The sequence below is a fragment of the Camelus dromedarius genome, chromosome 7, assembly GCF_036321535.1.
Source record: "Camelus dromedarius isolate mCamDro1 chromosome 7, mCamDro1.pat, whole genome shotgun sequence".
NCBI lineage: Eukaryota > Metazoa > Chordata > Mammalia > Artiodactyla > Camelidae > Camelus > Camelus dromedarius.
The window spans coordinates 17,532,175-17,551,056 of NC_087442.1; the positions used below are offsets into that span (position 1 = coordinate 17,532,175).

Sequence of the window (18,882 nt, forward strand, 5' to 3'; positions counted from 1 at the left end):
CTGTGCAATTCCCTCTTTTCGAGTATCCTAATCCACAAATTCTAGCTGCCTCCACATCCCTGAACTCTGATCTCTGCTTTCTCAGCTTAGAGAGTGCAGGGCTCTGTTTAGGCTTCACTTCCCTATGCCATAGTTTAGAAAGTGTCCCCAAAGAAGAAGCTGGGATGAATGTGAACCTGACCTCATGTATTCTCTTCTCTCCACAGACTGTGCTGACTGCCTGAATCCATCCAGTTTTCAAGTTGCTTACAGTAGGAGGTAACTTCATCATGGCTGGAACCAGAAGTCTCTAATTCTAACTATTTTTGAAATATCTTTAAAAATCTATTATCTTATTTTATCCTTAAAATAAATATAACCTGAGAAGCACACGTTTCCATGACAGATTAGCAAACCAAGATGTAAAATGTTGAATAACCAATTCCCAAGCAATAAAGATATTTTATTCAACACATAAATATTCATCAAGTACCTACTATGGGCATACAGTAATTGACACAAGCAGTGAAACTCAGGGAATATAGTTGTATTTGTATTATACTGAACCATCAATAAAGCACACAGACTGAACCAAAAAAATATTGTCTAATGAATGAATTACCAGGAGTCAATCATTCAATTCACCAAGAGCATGCCTATACTCCCAAAAATGACTACAATTTACATTCATGATTTATGTTTTCCTGCAAAGACTATTTGCCATGCAAGCAATTTCATTTCCACAGTTATATTCTTCAATTCCCTGTATATACTTAATTTTTTTCGTATTAGTAGGTGCTGTCTAACCAAGTCTTCTTCTATTTAGCTATGTCAAATTTGCTTCAGCTAAATATTAATCATATTTCTAATTTTCATCTGGTCTAATCAAATATATTTTCCTGACACATGGAGAGAAAACATAATAGAATTTCTAAACACCACGTCTGCAGCATTATACCAGACAGCAATATCACTCCTCTGATCTTCAACAAATCAATCAGAGTGATACATTTATACCTGATAGGTTTATTTTCAACTCTTAAAATAAGCTCTTGACCTGTCTTTTACCCCCACTATATGCAAGAGTCAATTGTAGGAAAATGGTCATAAAATTAAACTATGTATGTTTATAAACTAGTGTTTAAGAACATTCTAATGTTGATTACTGAAATATTTGACTAATTCCAATGAAGTAGTACATTACAACAGAAAGCCAGATACTATACATCCCTCATGGCTACATATTGATAATCTCCTAATTTTAAAACCTGGCTGAAAAAAAAAAAAAAAAAAGCTCGTTTAAAAGGTCTTTTAAAGGTGACAGAAGTCTGCAGCATCAGCAAGGATCACCTTTAAACAGAAACAAAACATTCTCACTGTTTATGATTACGGGAATATTTTCGGTGGCTGATTTTTATTTTCTCACCTGTTATTCTGAATCAAGATGGCACCCTTCATAAAAGGACCTTACCTGTAGAACATCTTGGATCTTCACCCACACATCTGCCATGTCATACAATTTGACATCTTCCTGCTGCGTCAGTGGAGTCACAACAGCATCTTGCAGGTATCCCAGGACCACAGAGTGTGCAGTGGCTACAGCATTAAACTTGTCAAACAGCAACTCCAGCAGTTCTAGCAGTAATCTAGTGAAAATAAATAAATAAAGGATATTTACATACAAGCACACATACACCAAAATGACACTGGCCTCTAAGAAAAATATCAAACTAAAGGGAACTGGCACATGTAACATGTAAACAGCACATTAAATTTCAACAGATTTGGATTTCAAACAGTTTTCTGATCTAAGCAACTTCTAAAAACTTATCTAAGCCTGTTTCCTCTATGATATAATGCAGATGGTGTATGAATTTAAACACAGTTGCAAAGTCCCTAAACCAGGAGCAGCTCAACAAACATTTGTTTTCTAACACATTTCCGTGATCGCTATACTGTATTTACACAGGCAGTTTCTCCTAAGAATTCAGGCAATTTTTCAGGCAACAGTTCAAATGTTACACAGAATACTCTATTTGCTAGCAATAAACTGGACACTTTGGTAAGGATGCTAATCCCTTTAGTCATGGAAAGCTGCGCTTGCTACCATTCAAACGTATGGCCTAACTTGCCTGAAAAAAATACACACCTGCCAAGCAATCTGACTTTCACCACAGGGAGCAGCTTAGACATCCACATTATCTCATTTCTCATAGTGAGAGATGCTGGACACATATTATTACATCAATTTTATATACTCAAGGACACAAAATAAGGTTGTGAGGCGGCTGAGCCTAGAACACAAGTTGATTTCCATGTCAGTGCATTGAGCCGCCTGCCTCTCACTGCAGTTCTAGAATGTGGATGTATATTCAGAGACGGCACAGAGCCGTATGTCAGGGATGCAAAGTAATTCCTTCATCTCTGAGCCTTACAGCATCCTTGATCACCCCAGCCAGGAATCCTCCCCTCCTCCTCTGAACTTATACAGTATTTTATCCCACTTTCAAGGAACATATCACATGTGGCTCACATACATGACTCAATTAATGTGGGTCACATTTATTAATGTATAGACATTTGACCTCCTTTCTTCATTATGAGCCTTTTAGAGCAGGCACTGCTTTATACATCTTTGTATGCTCAGGAGCACTCAGGAGTGATCCGCAAATGTTTGCTGAATGAATTTAATGTGTATACCATGACCAAGTATAGACAATTTGGGAACATGACCTTTATTGTACAATACGTGGCTCTCAGCTCATACTTTCGAAGTAGACTTATAAACCAACCTCGAAACTAAAAAAAGGAAAGCAGAAGAGCTTGTCAGCGGTGTCAATTAATGAGGTTTTATTACCATAAATAAGAGGCTATAACTACAATCTCATCAAAACGCATAGCATATTATCTATTCCTATGGCTTCTTTACTGCCCAATTACTATAATTAACGTGCCAATGTGACAGCCAATAACTATCTTATGATAAAACCCTAATATCTGTTTGACATTTTAATTTAGACAGGACAGAATCAATAAAAATTTATGCAGTACTCCCAGCCTAGAATATACATACATAATCCAGAAATTACACATTGTATCTGTAAATAGGAGCTGTTCTACCTCTGAACGATGATTTTTTAAAAATCTTTTAAAGGTCAATTCATATTTATACTCACGTTTACCTAAAACAATTCTTTTTGCATATGCGTTATTGGAAAACTACTCAAATATCAGCAGAGAGAGGTACAAAGTATAGGACGATGTAGCTAACGTAACTGAAATAGTTCCTCGGTGTAGGTAAGTAACCTGTATAAAACTGGTATCTGGCAACATACAGAGAATATACCTGATTAAGTTAAGGTTCTACTTTACAAATAAAGAGTTAGGCTGAGTATGTAAGCTTGTGGTTCCCAAACATCAATCCACAGACCATAATGTATTTTTCAGTGGTTAATAGCAAAAAAAGAAAAGTAAGACCGTGTATTAGCATTCCACAAAAGTGAATATATTTCATTTCTTTTCAGTACTCTCTTCAATGGAAAATCTGTTACTTTCTCTAGTGACAGCAGTTAAAGTGTCAAATGTCCTTCACTGATAAAATTAAAACCTAATAACCTTATGCTGTACCCCAACACTGTTTGAAATCACATTGACCCATGACATTCAGAACTGTGAGGTGCACTGGTATTCAACTTCCCAAAGACACGAAATTCTAGGTACAAGCCTACAAACCAGCAGTGAAGCAGAGAACACTGGAAGAGAAGTGGGGCCTCTGAATGAAGGGGCTGCTGTCTGGTCACCTCCAGGGGCACTAGGCTCCATGACTGCACACACCTTGACCGCTACTTGAGGACAAGAGGAACTCAGCAACCAGGGGCAGTGCTCCATTTAGAAAAGAGACCTCAGGGAGAACTGAGGTGTTAAAATGAGATCCACGGTATCTTATCATCATAGAAATAGCAATCCCTTGAGAAAACGCTGACGCACTGCCACCTTCTGTCACTCCTAAAAGATCAAGACCAAGACAGACCTACTGCCGTATGGCCATCATATCCATCAGACAGGCTACTCAGGGAAGAAGAAAGTGAGAGGAGTCAGGCCGGAAGTGGAGGGATTAGACTTGCGGCTCTGCCTACCTTGAAACATCTACCCATTTCAGTGGGAGGGAACCTCTCCCCTGCCTCACCACAGCACCATCATGGCAATGTTAATAAAGCCTGCAGCTCCAATATCAAAATTAAGAACTTTTGTGCTGCATAGGACACCATCAAGAAAATGAAAAGACAATTCACAAAATGGGAGAAAATATTTGCAAATAAGTTATATGGTAATGGATTTGTATCTAGAATACCTAAAGATTTCTTAAAACTCCTAACAGAAAATGGCTGAATTTTACAAGGGACAAAAGGATCTGAATACACATTTCTCCCAAGAAAATGTGTGAATGACCAGCAAGCAAACAGAACGTGCTCAACATCTTGGCCAAAAGGGAAACACAAATCAAAATTGGGAGATACCACTTCAACCCACTGGGACAGCTATAATCAAAAAGACAGACAATAAAAAGTATTGGTGAAGATGGAGAAAAACTGGAACACTCATACAGTGCTGGTGGGAATGTGAAATGGTACAGCTACTTTGGAAAACAGTTTGCCAATTCCTCAAAAAATTAAACACAGTTACCTATGGACCCAGCAATTCCATCCCTAGGTATATACCCAAGAGAAATGAAAACATACGTGTACATAAAAGCATGTACACAAATACTCACAGCATTCTTAATAGTAAAATAGTATTAAAATAGTAATACTAAAGTAGTGAAATCATAAAAGTGGAAATAATTCAAATGTCCATTAACTGATAAATGTACCCACCCAAAAAAAGGTATACAATAGATTATCATCTGGCTATAAAATGAAAGTACTGATATATGCCACAACATGGATGAACCTTGAAAATACTTTGTTAAGTGAAAAAAGTCATAGAAGATTACATACTGCGTGATTCTACTTACGTGAAATATCCAGAACAGGCAAATTATACAGATGGAAAATACATTAGTGGTTACTTAGGTAGGTGGAACTTGACCACGAAAGCATTTGGGGTTTGTTTTGCAGCAGAGAGGAAAATGTTGCAGAACTACACGGTGGCGACAGTTGCACAACACTGTGAATGTACTAAAAACCACTGTTTCGATGGCTGAATTGTGCAGTGTGTGAATTACATCTCAACATATCTGCCTAAATAAAAACCAGCAGCTGTGGCTCTGAGTGAGGACAGTGAGGGCCCAACACCTCCCCCGTGGTGAAGAGAAAATATAAAGGTCAGTGAAAAAAAGGAAACAACTGATGTCTCCAAAAGTGAAGTATTATGAAGGCTGATTCCTTTGGAATCTTACTACCAAGAGGACATTAGCTTTTCTCTTTTGGTTCACTTGTTTGTTGTTTGTTCGTTATTCCTTCTCATAGAAGTAACTTATAAAGAAACAAAAGAGTCATGTTCTTTCCCAGCACTGGTAATCCCTAAGTCTTCAATTATGAAAAAAAGTCTCTCACTGTCTCCAAGTGTTCCCATCTGTAAGACCAAAGAATTAATTAATACCTGTTCCAGGAGCTTCACACAACTGCCAGATAAATCACATTAGAAAATGGACACAACTGGCTGAGGTAACGGTGCCACATTAAAGAGAGGAGGGTTCAACATCCCTCTCTCTGGGTGTCTGGCTTGAGCAACTCTGAAGACAGTGGTCACCCTTCCAGAGAGGGAAAGAGAACTGAAGTGAAGGCAGAAATGACTGAAGGACAGATGCTGGGTTTAGATCTGCATATGTTAAGTTTAAGGTGTTCCGTCCTGGTACTTGGATGCGCAATTCTGGAGCTCAGGAGAGAGACTGATGTCAGAAATTTAAAAAGTGAAATATCTGAGAGGATGAGATTACTCGGGGATAAGGTGCAGAGGAAGAAAAGCAAGCCGGGTCCAGAACCAACACTCGCGAAAAGAGCAGCACTGAAAAGATGTTTAGGAAGCAGCTAGAGAGCAGGAAGACAGGAGGAGGAGAAGAGAACAGTGACAAGGCTACGGGGCGGTCTGGTGAGATAAAGCCAGAAACGTACACCTCGCAGGTCCCAGTGACCTTGGCAGGAAGGGTTTCGGGGGAGCACTGGATGCTCAACTCAGCAGTGGGATGAGGAGGGAATGGCTAACAAGGGAAAAGAAACCAAGCCCATGACACGCTTTGCAGAGGCCCACCACTCTCATCAACACATGCCCTCCTAAAAAACAAGTGAAAAAGCAAGATGACTCTCTCCCAGTGCAGCAAAGAATAGAGAGACCAGGAAATCACTCACATGAACAGGATATGACCTGCACTAGCGTGGCCCCATTTTAAGCTCCCAGAAATAAACTATGTTGTTAATATTCATATACATGGGCCACCTGCCCGCACGACACTAGATTGAGAGAACAAGTGTTTGCCTTTAGCTGCTAACACGGTCAGGATAACCTACACACACGAAGCACCACGAGAATCATTCCCCACCCCACTCTCACCACAAAATATTAAGTAAATAAAAGAAATAAAACATTACATTGTAATATCAGTTGCTTAAATCCTGTTAGGCTCAAGGTCTTCACCGCTCATCTAAAAGACAAAAGAGCGGGCAGAATCACTAAATTAGCGGAGATTCCTTAAACTGAACTGAATAAGAAAAGGCCTCAAGTATGAATAAGCCTAAGAATCACAGAGATTAGAATTTCAATTAATTGCAGCTTCTACCCTTCGGAAGAGAATCATATACACACATACACCCGACAGGTTTATTTCCAGGGTCACAAAACAGTATGCAGAAACGTGCAATGCAACATCACAGTCGGTGAAAGAAGACTCCAATCCTGGGATGACAATGTGGTATGTGCCCGTAGGAAGCACTAGCATTTAGAAAGCTCTGCTGACCATCATAGACTGTTTCCAATTTCAAGTTCCTCAAACACAAATTTTTTTCCTCAATTACAATTTCCCAATCACAAATTGTGAGAATTAAATGTAAAAATGTGAAGTGAAAGTATACTAAAAAGCAAACTCAAAAGAACAGTGAACTGTACTTTGTACCTTTAACAGTTACCATGCAGGGAGGGGTGAAATGCTCCAGATGTCCCCAGGGCCCAGGTGCACCTCTATCCTTCCCACAGCTTGGTTAGTGACATCCTGCTTGTATTCCCTAAGATACACTAGTATCATTTCAAGAGAACTCCCTCTTTAAGTTACTCGGAGCTGGGTTCTGTCACTTGTAACTAAAAGAGGCCTAATTCACAGCATAAGAGCCAATTCCTTCATTTCTCTCTGATTCTATAATCCCTCCAAACAAGAACAGATGAGCACAACGGACTGAGAGAAGTGACAAAAACAGCGATATTATGGCCTCCTGGGCCAGAAAGTCAGAACACGGTCCCTGTTCTATGGGTGGTTATGTAACGACATCTCTCCCACAGCACATGGCCCACTGCCCAGAATGCAGAACAGTCCCACTGTGTGGATGCCTGAGTTCATGAGTAAAGAATGAGCAACTGAGGGTGGCGCTATTAGGAGAAATCGAGGCTTAGAGCCACCAGCCTGGGGTCCTCTGCACGGGGCTGGCAGCTGAAGCTGTCATGATGGACGAGATCCCTAAAACTGTCAGGCTGAAGTGAGGAGATGATGACGACAACAACGAGGACCACAACAAAGACCATTACGTCATCACAGCCGCACTGAGGACAACAGGCAGGCGTTGTGTGAAGCGCACACTTAGTCCTCGGAAAAACACTACGAGGGAGGTACACATTATACCCCACGTCACAGACAAGAAAACGGAAGCTCAGAGATAAAGAGAGAACAAAGGACCTGATTTTGGAGCTCGCTTCTTTTACGGGATATTAGGAAAAAGGAATTAATTTGAGAAAAGGGGCCAAAGAGTCTTAAGTACTGCACAAGGCCAGGGAAACCAAGGCCGGCAGGAGAGTCAAGAGAACTGTCGACACTGCCTCCACCTGCCCGCTGCCAGCCAGTTCTGACTCCTGGAACTCCACTAGAACAATCCTTGCAAGTCTCACATCGTCGTTCTGCTCATTCAAGTCAGTGCAGCACTCGTTTCTACTGACCACTCTCTCCTCCTTGAAACATTGCCTTCCAGAGGCTGCAACCCTACACTCTTCCACTCTGCTTCCACCTCCCTGGTTGCTCCTTCTCAGCAATCTCTTCCTCAGCCTGTTCCTTAAGTGCTGTGAATTCTTCTCAATCCTCAGACTCTCTCTGGGTGAGCTCATTCACCACTGTCTTCACCAGCCAATGATTTCCAAACATACCTCTGGCCAGATGGCTCCCCTGAGCTGCAGACCTCAGATCTGGCATGTCTCAAATGAAACTCATCATACTCCTCCCCAAATCTACTTCTCCATTTCCTTCATCAGTGAATGGTATCACTTGCCCCAGCAAATCATCCTCCCCTCTCCACTTCCTCTAATCCAACCAATCACCAACTTCTTTTATTTCTATCTCTTTACTCCCTCTCGAATGGGCCAACTTTAGTCCACTACCAACAGCTACTCTGCCAAAGCAGCCTTCTCATCTCTTCCCTGAATTATTAAAACAGCCCTTAAAGGAGCTTCCTTTCCCCCAGTTCTTGCCTCCCGTTCTGTGGACTATAAACTCAATGAGGGCAAGGACTGTGATTTATCACTGTATCCCAGTATTTGTGATAATCCTCAGGCAATAAATGCATATTTGCTGGATGAAAGAATGAAAAAATGATCTCCAGCAGGTAGGAGAAACAGAGACCTGATTACCAATAGCGAGTGGTAAGAAAATACATACTATAAATTTAATCTCCTGGTTATAGAAGCCCACAATAAAAATATTTCACACAAAACTCTCCTCTCAGAAAGACAACTTTATCACCTTAAACACAAGAACCAAAACAAATACAGTTACAAGCTGAAAGATACAATATTATTAAAGTTAGCTCTGAATGAACGTAATAAAATCTACTTTGTGTAAAAAAAAAAGTCAAGGTGAAGAAAGTATCTGTTGGCAGAGCATTCAATTTAAACACACTTTCCAATTACCTAGCATGTTTTAAAAACCGCTTTCTTATGGATGTAAGCAAAATGGTACCTACTCTCCCAGATCTTCAACTAACTTCCTACCCTAGCAATATCATATTGGAGTGCCACCAGGAAAAAACGCAGAGGAATAAGATGAGGAAAACGTTAAAAAAAAAAAAAAAAAAGTCACAGTTGCACAAGGCAAGGAACGTCTTTGGTACAAAGCTGTATCACCAAGCTGTGAAGAATGTTCAATATTTAAGGTGAGATCTGACGATCCAAATCTAAACTTAACATCCAGGGAAACTTGAATTAGTCATTTGGCTGGAAAACTCATGTCTGCAGCCAAGAAGCTGCTTTACTTGGTCACAAAGAAGCAAAGACAGACACACAAGGTAGAAAAATCAGTTCTGTTCTAGCACTTATTTGCTGAGACCTTAATATCAGAGTTCTGCATTTCCCCACTGACAGACAAAGGCAATAACCACAGAATATTTATTTCCCTACCTCTGTGCTCTGAAAGATAAGAACATACTAAACTCTGAGCTTAGGTTTTATATGAAAAATTAAAAGAAACTGATCATCAATTATTTCGGATCAAAATGGTCTTGGTTTTACAGGCCTTTATCTCACATACACATTTTCATAATAAGCTTGGCTGAGCGGGTGTTCTTCATTTCAAGCAGGAGGACACAGACACCACTTAATCTTCAAGGTTATCTAGTATCTACTTCCAAGGGGTAGAGATTAGTTTCACTACTTATTAGTAACAATCTTCATGTAAATAGAAGGTACTATTTGAGGAGTGCTGACTCATTCTTCATCTGCATTATGAAAAGAACAGGGGGAAAAAAAACTATTAGCAACATAGAACAAAACACAGTAAAAATAAAAAGAACTGGGTTCTGGCTCTAGTAGTGTCCTTCCTGTCACTTCCCTACCTGTCATGTTCAGTTTCTGAATTCTTTGATGACCTCCAGTGAACTTCTAATTCTAACGTGTAGCAAATTAGTGACTAAAATTAGAAAATAAACCCAGGCCCTCTTTCTTTGAATTCAACTATTAGTATCAGGAGATACTTTCCCAGGAGAGTCTCCTCAACAAAAGGTGTTGGAAAAACTGGACAGTCACATGCAAAAGAATGAAACTGGACTACTGTCTTACAGCAGACACAAAAATCAACTCAAAATGAATTGAAGACTTGAATGTAGACCTGAAACCATTTAACTCTTACATGAAAACACAAGGATAAGCACCCTGACATCAGTCTTGGCAATGACTCTTTGGATTTGACACCAAAAACAAAAATAAACAAGTGAAACTACATCAAATTAAAAGGTTCTGCACAGCAAAGGAAACCATCCACAAATTAAAAAGCAATCTATAAAATGGGAAAAAATATTTGTGGATTATCTATCTGATAAGGGGTTAACATCCAAAATATATGAAGAACTCATACAACTCAACAACAACACAAAACACAATCCCATTTCAAAATGCGCCGAGAAATTAAGACACTGTTCCAGAGAAGACATACAAATGGCCAAAAGGTACATAAAATGATGCTCATTATCACTCATCATCAGAGAAATGCAAATCCAAACAACAAAAAGATACCACCTCACACCTAATGGAATGGCCATCATCAAAAAAAGACAAGAGATAACAAGTGTTGGGGAGGTTGTGGAGAAAAGGGAATCCTTGCACACAGTTGAGTGGGAATGTAAACTGATGCAACCGCTATGAAAAACAGTATGAAAGTTCCTCAGAAAATTAAAAACAGAACCACCATATAATCGAGCAATCCCATCTCTCAGTATGTACCTGAAAGAAATGAAAACATAATCCCAAAGAAATGTCTGCACACCCATGTTCACTGCAGCATCATTCACAATAGCCAAGATATGGAATAATCTAAGCATTCATCAATGAATGAATAGATATGAAATACACACACACACACACACACACACACACACACACAGTGGAATATTATTCAGACATGAGAAATACGGACATCCTACCATTTGCAACAACATGTATGGACCTTGCAGACATTAGGCTGAGGTAAGTCAGATAGATGAAGACAAATACATGTTCTCATGGATATGTGGAATTTTAAACAGCCAAAGGAACAGAGACTAGAGTGGTGGCTGCCAAGGACTAAGGGTGGGGAAAAAGAGACGGTGGTCAAGGAGTACAAACTTCCAGTTGGAAGATGAGTAAGATGTGGGAGCTAAGGAAAGCATGGTGATCGTACTTAATGATATTGTATTATATAATTGAAAAGATGCTAAGAGACTACATCTTAAAACCACATCTAAAAAAAGAAGACATTAGTGAACTAATCTACAAACAGAAATAGACCATATGATATACTTATATGTGGAATCTAAAAAAAAAAAAAGAAAAGACAAACGAACTTACAAAACAGAAACAGACTCAGACATAGTAAACAAACTTATGGTTATAGGAGAGAAAGGGGCTGGGAAGGGATAAATTGGGAGTTTAAGATTTGTAAATACTAACTAATATGTACAAAAAGAATAAACAAGTTTCTACTGTATACCACAGAGAACTATATTCAATACCTTGTAGTAACCCTAACGAAGAATGAAAACGAATATATGTATGTGGATGTATGACTGAAACATTATGCTGGGCACCAGAAGTTGACACACTGTAAACTGACTATACTTCAATTTAAAAAAAAATTTTTAATGTTATCACCACCAAAAAAGAAATGTTAATTATGTTACATGATGGGGGTTGTGGGTGAGAGAATAGACATGTCAGTGCAAATACTGCCCTTCTCCTGAGGAAGAACAAAATCAGGCCCAGGAAACGAGCTAGGAATGTCATCTCTACATAAGCCAGAAAGCAAACTCATATGGTGGAAAGAGACAACTTCTGCTCTGAATTCCACCACCAACCAGCTTTGTCAACTGTCAGATGACTGCAGCTTTCACATTTCCCTGGGTAAATCTGGGATTCATAATAATGCCCCTAACTGTGATGAGGCCAACAGGTGAGATATCAGACGGCAGACTGCTTTGCAAAGCATAAATGCTACAAAACTGCACAACTCTGATGTCTGCGATGTTATGAAGAGTATTTTCAAATTTTAGCATGCCTAAGAATAATCTAAAGCAGACTCCTGTGGGCCCTGCACCCAGGGATTCCAATTCAATCCCTCCACCACAGGGATGATTTGCATTTCTAATTCTCCAGTGACACTGGTATTGCTGATCCTTAAGACCCCTGTGTGTAGGGCTGAGATTTTGGTTTTTTAAATTAAAAATCACTTCCTTTTATTAAAAAATTATCATCTTTGCATTTAAAAAAATTATTCATTCATTAAACTTCCTGGGCATTTAGTATGTGCCTAGCCCTAAATCAGAACGCAAACACAAAGTTAACCCCTACCCCTTACAAACTCACGGCCCAATCTGATTAGAGAATATGATGATATGGGCCAGGAGCTGGAGGAGCCCAGAAAATATGAAATACAGCCTAAAATACACACAAAGGTGCTTTAATCATATCTGACATCACTCCCTAACATCACCAAGGGAAGAATCTCATTCAACGCATGTTTCTGTTATGAGAAAGATTCAGTGTCAGTTTGAATGTGGAGTATCGTTGTATTATGACACCAACGTGTGCACAGAAAATGACAAAATCTAAGGCAGCTCCTACCATCTGCCGAACAGAGAAGTGGCCCTGATACAACACGAAGGCTGACACCTAAATAGCATTTATTAATAATCTATAATATAGATTTTATCTATTATTTCCCTAACAGGCCCTGTCTCTAATTTGAGCCTGCTTTAGTATGCAAAACAAGAGAAATCGAAAGCAAATTTTTTCCTGTTCTGGTGTCCAAAAAAAAAAGGGCAATTTTTTTTTTTAACTCTGACAAATATAAAACAAAGATTTAAGAAATGTAACATTGAGTAAGACCTCTAGCCCATTCACCCAAGCACCCTTTCTCTGGAGACTATAACCAAAGGACAATATACAATCAGAAAGACAGTTGTCCAACTGCATGTTTACCAAAGAGACATGACCATTACCCACATTATTTCTTCACCTGATACACTAAGAAGCTATCATCAATAAATCTGTCTTACTAGAGAGTATGTAGATTTGGGACCAGTACTACCTTCTGTGGTAATGAACTGTATATTTTAGTTAACAGTTGGTCTAGTAAGTCCCATGTGTAAAGAAGTAATTCCTTTCATTTGTTCTAAAAATATTTCAGTAAGGCTGCAGGGGATATATTCCGGTTGAGAAACAGTGGAATTCCTTCTATATGTCCCTGGTTCATCCTATTCATACCCTTCAGTATTTAATAGTTGGCTGTATTTAAAGTATGTTCTCACTGGTATGTGTAATCAAAAGTCGAGATTTAATCAAATGGAATCATAATCACTGAAGTTAAATTTACTTGCTTCCCGCTTGCTTTGATTCGAATTAACTACTCATCTAAATTACATCGAGGCCCTTCCTGATTCCAAGCATGTCCAGGTGCTACATGCAGTGCTTGGGAATGGCTGCAAGACACAAGGACAAATGCTTGAGCTTGACCTTGTTTCAAAGCTGCTCTTCAATGACTTTTCTGTAAAATCAAATGACCAATTCCACCAAATCCTACATGGCAGACAATTAGGAGAAGAGTAACTCAGAGAAAGAAGAGATGAAAGGAAATGCTACTTATTTGAAAAAGAAACACATGCCTCACTTTAACTAGAGATATAAAGAAATCATGAGAAATGTTTTTCATAAACCTTGTCCTTGTGCCACAAAACTAACTTTGGGCATGAGCCTTCAGACTCTCTCCTCAATAAAACCACTTTATAAGATTGCCCTATTACAACAGCATGCCGTCATCCCAAGTTCTGGACTCTGAATTTTTTAAATATTTTTAAAGTATACTTTTCCAACTTTTAGAACAGTAATTCAATTTATTTCTAGAAATCTACAGCCTTCATAGATTGAGAAACCTGGGGCGGTGGGGAGAGTTTTAGGAAATGAGGCAAATATCAACCTTGGAAGAAAAAAAAAAGCATGACTATAAAGCAGATGATTCAATGTTAGAGATATTCCACAAGCATTCATCTAACACACCATCAATTATATAACAGGAGGCAGAAATGAAAAGGGTATAAAGACTGTTACAATATAGTGTAGTAAGTGTAAAATATAGTATAGTAATTGTTACATCTGTTTAAAAGAAGTATGGCCACTCCTTCAGATTCCAGATGTATCAAAAATATAAATATTCAGACCACAGTAGAAGAAAGTTTGTGAAATTTTATTTATAATCAAAGAATAAGGAAGACCTAAGCTTGACACAAAAACCAGAAACCATAAAACACTGATAAATACACCCTCATAAAAATAAAAACAATGACTACATGATTAAACTTCATAAAGTCAAAAGAGAAAGAAACTAAGAGGAAATCACAATATAGATGTCAAAGAACTAATTTTCTTAATATATAAAGAGTTCCTGCAAATCAATAAAAAAGACAAATATGCTGGGAAAATACATAATTGGAAAGGAAATAAAACATTACCTGAACACTATTATTGAAAATTTCATATTTTAAACAAGTCAACTTTTAGGATAGGAGAATGAACCATCCTATACCTATCACCTGCTTCAATAAGCATCATTTATCACTGATCTTATTTTAGCTGAATCTACACTCACCCTCAACCCAGATTATTTTGAAATAATGTATCTAGATATAATCCAGATAGCATAACAATACACTGTTTTTTACATAAATAGGTTTAACCTCAAATTTTTTTCTAAAAATACAAATCAAAACCATCTTGGAAATACCACTTTTCACCCACCAGACTGACAAAGATAAAAATGTTTAATAATACAATCTGTTTACTAGGGAATATAGGAACCCTCAAACATTACTGATGACATGAAAACTTGGTATTATTTCTTAAGAAAAGCACACTTGGCAATAATTATCAAAATCTAATCAACCACAAAATTCAATCAGCAAAAACTCTGAAAATGTCCTATCAAGAACTGAGAGGCTTTCCTTCTCACATCTTATACATCAATGTCATGCTAACTGCACAACTAGAGGAGTAACTCATAGGTGCTATCAAATTAATGGAGCTTGCTAACTACAACTAATATAAAACAGCAGTAAAAGCTGCCTCATTTTATTTTTAAAAAACACCTGCACAAGACACACCCTAACGCCCACCTACACAGAGCAGATCGGGCCCGCATGGTTACGTGCTCCCATTGCACGTTTTGTCTTTCCTCTACAGCACTTAACACGGTTGTAAGAACACAGTTACCTGATCATTCTCTGATTAATGCCCCTCTTTTCCTCTAGACTTTAAACTCCATGAGGAAAGGGGACCATGTCTTATTTGTTTGGCATTTTAGCCCAGTTTCTGGTCCATGGCAGATATTCAATGTATGCGGAATTCATTCTTTCATTCAACAAATATTTATTATGGGTCTGGTGGGCACTGTGCTGGACTCTGGACATAAGGTGCTGAATAAGGCAAACTAATTCTCTCTTCTCTTGAAGCTTCCATTCTAGCAGTAGCCAGAAAACACACACACACCATTAAAAGTAATCTAATGAACATAATCCAGTTGGTCTGCAAACAGGTATTACTGTTTTTCCATACTGATACCCCCAATCAGCATTTCCATTTTTAATGATTTCTTCCGATTAAAATAACTTGAGTAATACTTTAAATTAATTCTTAAATAATGAAATTATTTTTCACTACAACTTAATAATAGTTCCAAAACAGAGGGAGAGAAAACCTATCATATCTTACGATCCAAACACAACTACTTTTAGCATGAAAGTGTATTTCCTTCCTGTAGTTCTCCATGAATCTTTCTTCACTATCACAGTGAGCACAGAATATGCAACGTTCTCTGCTTTTTATGTCAGACACTTTATCTTCCTTCATCCATAACAGAGATCAAGAAACATCGCAAAATGGTCTCCTTCCCACAGGGAAAAGGTCTCCCTTGGCAACCATGGCGTCCAGTCCTTCAACCCTTCTGCCTCTTCCAGACCCACAGTTTTACCAACTTGCAGCAGGCCGCCAGCACCTCCCCAGTCTGCTTGCACGTTTAAACTTTCCAAATAAGTCAAACAGTTGTTACACATATGCCAATCTTTCTCTTTTCCCACATTCTTCTCTCTCCCATATTCGTGACAGGATGCAACACCTTTAAGACTTTGTTCCATGTATCCCTCTTGCTTTTCTTATTTGTTCAATATTAGAGCCCTTCCTCCAGCACCTTTGAAACAAAATTGGTAGGCAAATGCTCATGAGCTAGATTTGCAGAAAGAATCAATAATCAGGCAGCAGGATCTGAAGAAACTGGTCATGCACTGCACAGGCTGCAGACCACATGAGCTGTCTGAAAGTGAAGACACTGCCTGCCTTTCTGAGGAAATTATGGGTGGCAAGTGGTTCTAGGAGATTAAAAAAGCAAGTGTTACCCTAATGTTTGTCAAGTTCACAAGAGTAGTTAAATATCTTCCTTTCATAGTAAACAGAGGTTTATGACAAGAGACAATAAAAGACCAGAAAGACAAAGTATTTCTCCTATAAATAGTTTGAGGTGGTCAAAAATAAAATAAGTGGGTGACCAAAGTGATATTTGAAAACTGGCTGTGAAAGTATTCCACTTCTGAAGGAAGCGAAAGCGAAACCGAATTCACCAGTCTGGTTTCTTCTACTTCTCTAGAAAAATAGCACACAACATTAACTCTCTTTACATAAAGACAAATGAAAATATGCCTGCAATGCATCACAACCAGAATGCATTTAATAAGATGATGTTGAACAATGAAACTTTTAGGGAAAGTTACAATACCAGTACCTTAACTCAGAGCAGCATTTATATGCTCTCAATTTGGAAGAGGTTATTTCATGGGGTGAGTGAGAGAATCATGTTTGAAGGATTTACGGTTCTTTTTGCTCATGCTCCAACTTTTTTTTTTTTTTTTTTTAACAGAAAACAGGCTCTTATACCTTTAGCATAAGATTCTTTGAATGGTTAATAATAATAATAATAACAACAGCAGCAACAATAACAATAATAATAATAATGCAAAATAATGTGACTTTACCTCTCCTTAAAATAATGTCACCAACACCTCCCAGTACAGTTTAACACAAATTACCATTCAAGCCTCAAGGATAATCTGGCAATATCCTTCCTACAGTTCTAAATCTCTAGAAGCAACAATGCAATCACTCTTGAATGAAGTTTCCCAGGTAATTAATTCTCAAAGAGTTTTAAAGCATTTGTGGGCACCCAGCCACCACAGACGAGCTCAAATTTATCAGTCATTTGGAACCCCAACCCAAGAATTTCATCTTTGGCTTTCAAAAAGAATGGTTCAGTCTAAATATTTGCTTTCTCTGTACTATTTTATCTCATAATAAAGAGTTTGGGCCCAAAACTTCGTATCTGTACCTTTTATAAAATGGAATCACGTTATAGACATGAAATCAAGACAGACATCTGGTTCACTTGCCAGTGTTCAATACATCCTGCCTACAGAAGCCTTTAAAATACTGACAAAAAATCAAAACTTCAAGAGGAAAAAAAACCCTCCTGCTGACTCATTCCTCATAGAGAAACATTTATTATTTCCTGGGGCAGTATGCTGAACTTCCACTTCTACTGCTGTAACTTCCACTTGTGAATTTGGGAAGGGGCTGTGGGAACAGAAGAGGAAGAGGTCAAAATCCTATGAAAGACAGACATGCTGCTTTTAAGGATACTGTAATGAGATCTGCAGAAAAGTTATTGATCCATGCCCTTTTCATTTTATTTCCAATATATACTATAGTCGTATTATTTCCCTATGAAAGTGCAGTGTCTTCACCTAGGGATTTGCGGCAACGGGGCAAATAGCAAACCAGAATTTTGGAGTGTTCATTCTGAAGAGGGCAAAAGATATTCATGAAAATTCAGGCACCAGGCAAAGAAGAAAAGCGAAGTTCAACTTAGAACCACTCCCAGCCTCCCTGCATCACAATGTGAGTGATCAAAGACCAGGGGAGTTGAGGAAGGAACCAAGAATAAATAAATAAAACTTAGGTATGTGTTCGAATACACACGTATGCAAGTAATAGTACTCACTGGCTCTAACTCTACCAAGCTCTAACCATATGACCTTGCCTAATACAAGGAAGCTTGTAAGACAGGTATTATTCTCCTCCATTAAAGAGCTGGAATTCAAAGGCAGGTCTGCTCGACTCCAAAACCCATGCTCGTCAAAGCATGTGCTTTGAAACATTCTATGGCAAAAGAGGGGCTGAGAATGTTTTCTTCACCAATCGTACTTCTGAATGAAGTTTACAAGGGAATTAAGTTTTAAAGAATCTTTAAGTGTAATTAAAATCAATGTTATTTAGAATAACAGAAGAATATAGAAAATGTAAAGAGAATACATTAGATTTCTTCAAAAATATCGAAGTCTGGGGAATTTCATACTAAATAAGCTATTATTATTTCTCCTTAAATTTGCTTGTCTTCTTTTAAAAAAAAAATTGTAAAGCCCTAAGTACAAACAGTAAAATTTCCTTAACATGTCAACAAAATTATGATCCCTGTCTAGCACACACTGTCTAGCACCTCCCAGGAACTCACAATATTTGAGCACCTGAGAAGACATGTTCTACTCTGCCCTTTGTTCTCAGATAAAATTAGAGTTTCCATTGGCCTTTTCCCCTCCAGTGCCAAATTCCTGCCTTGCCCATATCTGATGTACAGAAAGGGCCCTGGGGAAAGAG

General features: G+C 38.3%; 1 protein-coding gene across 5 annotated transcripts in view; it reads right to left on the reverse strand.

Moving 5' to 3' along the window:
- Positions 1-18,882, reverse strand: part of EXOC4 (exocyst complex component 4) — a 702,098-nt gene that overhangs the window by 603,860 nt on the left and 79,356 nt on the right. For all 5 annotated transcript variants that reach the window (XR_836802.3, XM_064487345.1, XM_010975676.3 and 2 more), the window contains one exon: positions 1,451-1,625. Coding sequence is in view for 4 of the 5 variants with exons in the window: in XM_064487345.1 (XP_064343415.1) it covers positions 1,451-1,625 (175 nt within the window). In the remaining variant the exon portion in view is untranslated. The remainder of the gene's footprint in view (positions 1-1,450; positions 1,626-18,882) is intronic.